Below are 8,848 nucleotides of genomic sequence, written 5' to 3' on the forward strand. Positions count from 1 at the left end.
CCTTTCCCCCAGCAGGGGGCGCTGGCTGCCGCCGACAGAAGCGCGGGTCCGCCTCCGCCGCCGCCCTTTGATCCCTGCCTGCGGGAAAGGGGAAAAGGACGGGCACGGAGCGGGGCAGCGCGGCGGGGTTTGGGCTGCAAGCGCCGGGCGGACGCAGGTAGTGCGGCACGCTGGGTCATAGAGCGGGCAGTCAGGCGTTGCTCGTCGCCGGGCGAAGAGGCCCGCTTTCCGGCTCCCTCTGGCTTTTCGGCGAAGGGAGGCCGGAATCGGACGCAGGCCCGCCGGGCAGAGGGCGGGGGCTACGCACGCGGTGCAGGATCTGCTGCGGAAAGTTTGCGGTCGGGATTGCAGCGCAATCTTAGCCGTATTTATGGTAGGGTCGCCTTCGAGTCGACCTGGACGCATGGTGACCACACAGACGCGTCCATGCAGTTTTCCTGGCGTGAGAGGGATGTGGTTTGTCACTGCCTTCTGCGAAGTTTTATCCACCCCCCACCTTATCCAAAAACAGGGGCGCTTGACCTCCGTGGCATTTATGCTTGGGTCCTTAATAAGCTCAAGGGATGAGAAAATTTAGGAATGCGGCTATGATTAATGAATTGGTCTGCCATCCGGGTAATACCAACGATGCTAGAAATGGTCTGTCATCCTGTGCGTGCGTTTGGTTAGGAGTATTCTGCTGGTTGTATTGTGTGAGACATCAACAACAAGTAAATTCAGTCGGCATAGTATTGTATTGATTTAAAGTATTTTAGACTGCTTTGACAGTTGTGTGAATACTTCTATACTGCTTTTAAAGTTCCATGCAATCACTGATATTTACATCTAGATAGAAACATGCTTGCAGTCCATAGCATAAAGTTACAAGCTGAAAACTCAATGGACTTGCTTCTACTGGGAGGCCTACTGCATACTCTTTTGATCTGTGATCATCTTGGCTTATTTGCAGTAACAAAAAAAGATTGATTAGGTGAAGTGGAGAGTTTGCCTTTCATGATGGATTGGTACCCCTAAGCTTAAAGGTGGTCCTTGTCTGCCCATTTCTGAAGAAGCCCTCTCTGGACCCAGGGATTACTACTGACCAATCATAATATCCCTGTTTTGGGTGAAGTGCTGGAGAAGGTAATGTTTGTGCACTTCAGATTTTCTTGGAGAACACTGATTTTGTTGATCCTTTCTGGTAAGGATTTAGGCCTGGTTTTAGGACAGAATGAGTGTTGGTCTTAGAGAGCAGCATGGGTCACTATGCTTGTACATTCTGTGGGTGCCATAAAGGATTGATTTCCCCCAGTGCTATTTAACGTATATATGGTGATCATCAGGAGTTTGGGAGTGAAATGTCATGTATATGCTGAAGACATGCAGATCTACTTTTCCATAACACCTAAATCAAGAGAGGACAGGCAAATTTAGAATCAGTATCTAGATTCTGTTATGGAGGTGGAATTCTCTCATGACAGTTCATGGGTGGATAGATGGTTTCCAGGTATGGGAACTGGGGAGTCTGACTTTTTTAATGGGGTTGTGGATAATGTAGTTTGGGATGTTCCTAGAATAGTAATTGATACTAGAGTGATCTTTTAAGGAGTACCTTCCAGAATCTCGTTACACTGACTATAGTCTTTCCTGCATATGGACAGCCTAACTGCTCTTGTTCACACTCTGGTAGCCTCGTGTTTAAATAAGTGGGGCATCTGGCTATGCACACATTGCATCTGTGTTGAAGCAACTGCACTGGCTACCAATTAACTACCAAACCAAGTTCATGATCTTGTGTTTGACACAGAGTGCCCTTGAAAACTTGGGAGCAGGATACCTAACAGTCTGCTTTTGCCATTATAGGGCAGAATGATTACTAAGATCATCAGAGGAGATCCTGTTGTGCATACAGTACCACAATTGACCAAGTGTTATTTTGGTGTTACTCATAGCTGGGTGTTTTTTTGTGGTGAAAGCCTTGGGATTCTTTTTTTTATCCATCTCCCACCTTTTTAATGAACGTGGATTGTACTGTTTTAGTTTATTATAATTTATTATTTAAATATTATTTGATTGTAATCTGCTTTAAAATACCTGCCCAAGAAAAAATATAGAAATATATTAAATAATGTTTAGGGTTGGCTTTCTTTCCTAAGAAAGTTTGAACTGTCAAAGCAGGATGTCACACTGCAGGGATATGCTTCATTTAAAAATCTAATCCCCTTGGAAAATAATAAAGATTTCACTGGCATCTTCATTCCCAAACCCGTATTTGGGAGTATGTTTCATCACAGTAGACTCAAATTAATCTTTATTACAGTCATAGACCAGCATAACAGTAGACTCATGGTTAGACAGACTAAAGTAATAGATTTCTCCCATTATTCTTCAATGCCTTGTTTATGAATAAAGTGTGTGTGTTTAGCATCAGGAGAGAGTAAGAAAGGGATAATTATTTGCTGATAATTTAATATAAGCTATTGAATTATTGTGAATGCAGTAGTACAGAGCTTTGGCTGATGATTTTGTGGGCATTGTAGATTTTCATGATCTCAATAGTATCTGCTGGCATTGTGTTGCCTAACCCAACAATAGGACAATCAAAGAATAGTAACTAGAAGTCCTTAACTACTTGGATTGTGAATTGTGGTAGATGACTTTTATGTTTGATTATAACCCAGTCCCTGACTTTTAAAAAATAATTCCCACAAGGCCAAATATTTGTGTTCAGAAATAAATTGAATTCAGTTAATCCAGGGCAACTTATTCTATAATAAGTTTCAGAATTTTGTGAGTCCCATACTTTCCTGCGTTTCTTGTTGCGTTATGATGCATAAGAAGTTGCATCACTCAACTCAGAAAACTTCTAACTTGCAGTGTCCTAACTATTTAATCCTTTCTTCCAGGGTATGCTATGACAGGTTGTAAATTGCTTCTTGGTGCTTTTAGACATCTAAATGTCTGGCTTGGACTCTTGGACAAATCTCCTCACAAACTTGGTTTTCCCTGGAGGACCTTTCTTTGTGCTGCAAGTCACCAGCCCATAACAGCAATTTTCCCCAAACGTTTCTCTGTTTCTCCCATTCAGCATCATGCATTTTTAATACCATGGTCAAAAAGTGTGACAGGGATTTCAGTACGACACAAAAGTAACAAAAGTTCACATAAAAATGTGAAACAAACTGTAGAAGAAGAGTTGGAGGAGGAACACACAAGTGAAGAAGAGATAATTGATTCGGAAGATGAGTTTGAAGATGATCCCAGCACAGTGAAGAATTACAAAGATCTTGAGAAAGTAGTACAATCTTTCCGATTCGATGTAATCTTGAAATCTGGTTTAGATATTGCAAGAAAGTAAGTCTAAAAGTTTAAAATAGCTTGTAAGTAAAGAGATTACAAGATATAGCCAGTGATATTTTATATTACATTATCTTTTAATATAGCTAAGAGCAAGCTATTTAATGGTTTCCCTCTCTTAGGAAGAAAATTAATATAAATTTTCTGTTTTTGCCAATTATAATATGTTCAGATAGTATTCTTCATCAGCCTTTCCCAATCTGGTGCTGGATTGCAACTGCATCTGGAGGGCATCAAGTTGGGGAAAGTCATTTAAAATTAATACTTTTGTAGCTTGTGGTTAAAATCCCTATGAAAATAGACTGATCAGTTAAATATTGTAAATTTGGCTGTAAAAAAAGAGAACTATTAGCATCAGCTGATAGTCATTAAAACAAACAAAATAACCCTTAATGAGACTGTAACCAACTTAATTTGCAGTCTGTTGCAAAGCTTCCAGGCACCATGATATGTACACAAGTTTTTTACTCAGATTTTGTCATTTGTTTTAGGGTTTGGTGTATTTAACATGCATAGCAAAAAGCTTTGATATGAATGAAGAGCAGAAAAATTAGGCATGCGTTATCAACTATTGTTATTCTACTTGCAGAGTGTACCAAAACAGATTTAAGTAGAAATTGTTCTTGTTCTTTTGGTCATGTGCCACCAGTGTCTGATTTACTACAAATGTTAAATTGATCACATGAAAAGGTTGGCATTTTGATCTTAAAGCTATTTGTTTAGAAGTATATTTAACTTGCTTGAATGACACATTTCTGAGAGTAGTTCAGAACTACATTTTATAACTAGGTTCTCTGAAAAATTCCTTTCAAGAAAACATGAATGAGCTTAATAGGATTTGCTTCACCAAAAGTATACATAGGATTGCAGCCTTGTTTAGTTTTAAGAAATGCAAAATTGATTTCTTTCTGTAAAAGCTCATTGTATCTATAAGTTCATACAGAGTGAATCAGTTGTGTTAGAGTGGAGAAATGCTAAAATGAAACCTTGTTACCATTTATGCTAATTGATATGATCTATCTATACATACTTGCAGTGGTAAAAAAAAAGGTTATTCTTGATTCTTACTTTTTGTAAAAGAAATAGTAGCAATACTAAATATAAAAAATAGGGTTCTTTTTGTTTTAAAGCAAAGTGGAAGATGCATTCTACAATGGTGAGCTTAGACTGAACGGAGAAAAACTGTGGAAGAAAAGCAGATCGGTAAGACTTTCTAGAAATTTATTGTATAACCTAACCAATTTGAGAAGTCATGGATACGACTTAATTCCATATCCATTACCTACTGAAGCAGGATCACAGCACTACATAAAAGACATTTTTTTTGCAGCATTGAGACCAAAGGTGTTTTTTTTTTGCCACCTGCTTATTTTTATTTTGAGAATTATTTACATTTCTATTAGCAGATTATTAAAATAGCATTTGCATGTTGTATTATGCAACCAATACCATGATTCAAAAACACTGAGCTGGTTCACATGTATCTCTTAACCATAATTTAATGTCAGATGAACAACTGGAGTAAGTTAATACAAAGTTTTGGGCATGCAACTGTCCCTGTTCATTCTTTCTCTGTAATTTATTTCATTTTCAGAGAATTCTGGCTTGTTACATTTGGTCATTGTGTTAAACTAGAATTCTATTCTATTAAATACTGCTTTATTGGTTTTTGCTTGGCTCATTCTGCAGACATCTGGATGGCAATGTTGATGGATTGCTTAACATTATGCGCGAACTGGAAACTCTGGCTTGTTTCTCTTTCAATCCTGTCCAAGTCATGGCTTGGTTTGTTCTTGATTAATAAACCAGCTTTTTTTTTTTGCATACTGTAGAAAAATCCAAAAGGGAATGCATTATTAGCATGCACCAACATTGTTTTTTTCCTTACTGAGCCAGAATTCTGGCTTACCATTAAATCTGAACACAGGTAGTATGGTTGAAGGCAGACTTTCATCAGATTCAAAGTGAGCCACTTTCAACCATGAGGTTGTTCAAGTAAACAGATTATATTTAAAACTACAATTTCTGGTTTGCCTTTGTGAAGAACTTGGGATTTTTTAAAGTAGAATTAAAGACTATCCATGATCATCTCCTGACTAATTAAAAATAAAGAGGATAAGGGAGAATGTGCGCCTTTATGATTTCACTTAAACTTATTTTGTCTTGTGCAGAGTACTATACCATAGCTTAGTGCTGTACAGGTAGGTCTTGATTAGTGTGTTTAATCAATCCTACGAAATGGTCACATTACTCAAACTCGCACTGTTTGAAGTATTCATATGGAAAATAGGGTAATTGGTTCCAGCTTGATGGGAATGGGCAATCAAAAATTTTAAACATAAATATTTATTAATGAAATACTGCATAACAGTAAAAGAGGATAACCCCATATCCAAAGTGTACCTGCTATCTCCTGTATTCTGCTATAGTTCTTAAAAATGAGCCTCTTCTTTTTTGAGATTTCCTTGAACGGAACTTTCCTTTTCTCCCTTTTGCACAAATGACAATTATATCAATTTATAAACCGCACTAAATCAAATTTCAAACTATTTGAACTCGCACTAATCACGACATACCTGTATTCAAAGTCTGCCAGTAGTAATAAATATTTTAAACAAGGCAAGTGAAGCCATTTAGAGCATGGCTTCTTGAATTTTTTCCAGTCATGTTATCAGCATTGGCCATAGGAGGTATCTATATTTTCTGAGTAACACAGTAGTGTGCTGCATCTATGTGCATCTGTACACTTTCTCCCTGACCTTCTTGAAAGAGGAGGACCTAGCTATGGGTCCCATGCTTTTATCACCACTTGGTTGGACTTCTGCAATGGGCTATACAAGGGGTTGCAGCCTTTAAAGACATCCTCCCATTTCAGTTGGTCCTGTTAACTGGTGCTTTGCTACATCACATTACACCTTACTTGCAGGCCCTGCATTAGTAACCATAGGTTTGTGGGTGCAGTTCAAAGTGCTAGTTTTGATGTATAAAGCCATATATGGCTTGGCACTAAGGTATCTTGAGTTGACCTAAGATTCTCCCAGGAGAAGCTGCTGGTGATGCCCCAGTTTTCTGAGTTGAGCAGGCTGGCACAAGTGAGACTGGCACTGATGACCTCCCAGAAGTTGGTGAAAACTTTTCCTTTGGGGAGTGATTGTTCATCACTGGTATTTTTTGCTTCTTCTGTCTATCATAATTGTTATTTTGGGGGAGGGGGATTGAAGCACCATTGTATTGTCTATTTTATTAGAGGTAATGGTTAATTTTTACCATAAACATTTTATTATGCTGTATGTTATTGTAAGCTGTCATAGATCTGGTGGGATTCAGCACATAGAAATTAAGTTAATAATAGCAACAACAATTTAATCATAGAACAATTTGATTCATATGGGGAAATTAAGTTAAGCTTAGTACATTACAATAGAGGTATGATGTTAGTTTCTTATAGTAAGAGCTCTATGTTCTTTTGAAGATCAATGAAGTAATTCAGGCAGTGGGGAAAGAGAAACTATTCAGTGCCACATCCTACCAACCTTACACTGCCATCCATTCTTCCCATGATCTGGGACTGTGTTGAGGAAATAGAAAGGCTTTTGATTTGACCCATCACCACCTTTTACAAGCAACGTAACAGAGACACATTATATTACTGTACATCATAATGAGCTTTGCTTGGTTCTGTGAACCCAGCTGTTGTGGCTTGTAAACCATGGTTTATGGCATCATGTCATGTGACTGCACTAGCATCTTTATTGTGGCATTGTTTCATAGACTAGAAATGTCTAATAGGTTTGAGTTCACAGCAGCTTTTTCCTACACACACACACATTCTTAAGGTACCACAGTATCCTTGAATCATGGAATTTATGCCACTATGTAGCAAAAAGGGACACCTATTAAGCAGTCATATTGGCAGCTTTCTTCTAAGCTCCAAAATGGTGGAAGTGAAAGCACTTGAATTACTATGTCAGGCAAGTTATTCAGACAATTGCTCAAGGAAAAAAACCATGGCTGTAATTTCTGTCTCACCCCCCCCCCTTTTTTTTCCCTCTCAGGTAAAGATTGGTGATACATTGGATCTCATTCTTGGAGAAGATAAAGAAACAGAAACAGCTGTAGTTATGCGAGTTGTTTTAAGGAAAGCATCTGACAAGAATGAGAGTGATAAATACAGAGTGGTGTTGAGGCGCTGGAAGAACTTAAAGGTGCCCAAGCAGGATGTACTGAAGTGAATAAGTAAACTGCATGTTATGACTGATTTCCTGTGAGCAATCACATTTGTTGTATAATATATACATTTTGGTTAAACAAAGTTCTTTTTTTAAAAAAAGGATATGAGATGGCATGCCACTTTCCTTACTGTAAACATCACTTCTGTTTGTTCCGTGACTCTCAAGTTTGCTGTTTTCATTTCAGCAGGAAAAAACAAAACACTGTTCCTATGAGAAATAATAAAAGGCAAGCCCAATCTTAAATTGTCTTGGCTGTTGCTTAACCACATGACCGAGAAACTCAAATGCTAATCTTAAGAAAAATAATTACTTTAAAAATATTTTTGTGCCTTGCAATATCGGTAGCTATTTACATCAAAAAAAGAAAAAAGAAACTATCTGGTAGATTAGTAACATATGTTTCCATTTCCAGGAATGAAAATTGAACGTAAGTGATTTCTGTTTGCTTTCCTTTTCTTCCTGAGGTGCCAGTGTTAAATACAGTGCTAAATCTGTTGGTCACTGTATTTTCACTTTTATCAAGCAGAGTTCCTTCAGTCATAAGACGGTTATAAAAATAGAGGGGGTACTATTACAGTTGAATCATGTATATCAGGAAAACAAGTGTGCAATTTGACTCAATAACACAATTAGAAAGTCACAGCCATGTATTTCTCACTTGAAACCCCACTGAAAGTATAAAGCTCTGAAATGGATGGAGTTACTCTGTTTACTTCGTGTGCAGAGCAGCTCTGCATATTCAATCTTCCGTGAACACGGTGATCTTATGGCAGCTCAGGTGTTCATTAGGATAGACATGAGGCCCTGAATCAAAGTTTATACGTCTGATTTTAATTTACCCAAGCTCACTGCTGTAAAGTACATTTCTTCTGTTTGGTGAAGGCAGCTTAAAAACCACCTTGCTTCCCTGTTCAGCTGACAGAAGACTTTGGCTGGATTTCATCCTTATTATGGTCCATTTATTAGAGATATGTAGGGATACATTATGTACATAAACTATGAGGGTGTAGCAACTAGCTAAGGAAATGCTAAAAAATTAAAGAGAAAATGTGAAAAGTAATGATCTTCATCAAAGCTTTTGTGAGCCAAAAAAGCATAATTAAAGTTTCCAAATTAGAGATAAGTATTATATATTACCCTGAAAGAAGTCTCTTATTTTTTTAATGCTATAATATTTGTCAATTAAAAACCTGTGTTGCCATATTAAAATGAAATTCTGTTAACACTAGCTTAATAAATTTCATACAAGAAATTGTGTAAATGCATTTTGTGTTCTCTTC

General features: G+C 37.7%; 1 protein-coding gene across 3 annotated transcripts; it reads left to right on the forward strand.

The window, feature by feature from the left end:
* Nucleotides 1–33: 33 nt before the first annotated feature.
* Nucleotides 34–8,829, forward strand: MTRES1 (mitochondrial transcription rescue factor 1). Of its 3 annotated transcripts, XM_007425430.4 has the most exons (5): nt 75–157; nt 950–1,122; nt 2,886–3,333; nt 4,467–4,539; nt 7,392–8,829. In XM_007425430.4, exons 3-5 carry the CDS (start codon nt 2,894–2,896, stop codon nt 7,566–7,568), a joined length of 690 nt encoding a protein of 229 aa, XP_007425492.1. In that variant the 5' UTR covers nt 75–157; nt 950–1,122; nt 2,886–2,893; the 3' UTR covers nt 7,569–8,829. The 3 variants fall into 3 exon arrangements, with proteins under 3 accessions (XP_007425491.1, XP_007425492.1, XP_007425493.1); XM_007425429.4 differs by lacking the exon at nt 950–1,122 and having other exon boundaries at nt 34–157; XM_007425431.4 differs by lacking the exons at nt 75–157; nt 950–1,122 and adding an exon at nt 177–373.
* The last annotated feature ends 19 nt before the right edge of the window (nt 8,830–8,848 follow it).

The sequence above is a fragment of the Python bivittatus genome, unplaced genomic scaffold (assembly GCF_059951505.1).
Source record: "Python bivittatus isolate LINGU-HERP-01145 unplaced genomic scaffold, Pbiv_v1 ctg000020_np1212, whole genome shotgun sequence".
Classification (NCBI taxonomy): Eukaryota; Metazoa; Chordata; class Lepidosauria; order Squamata; family Pythonidae; genus Python; species Python bivittatus.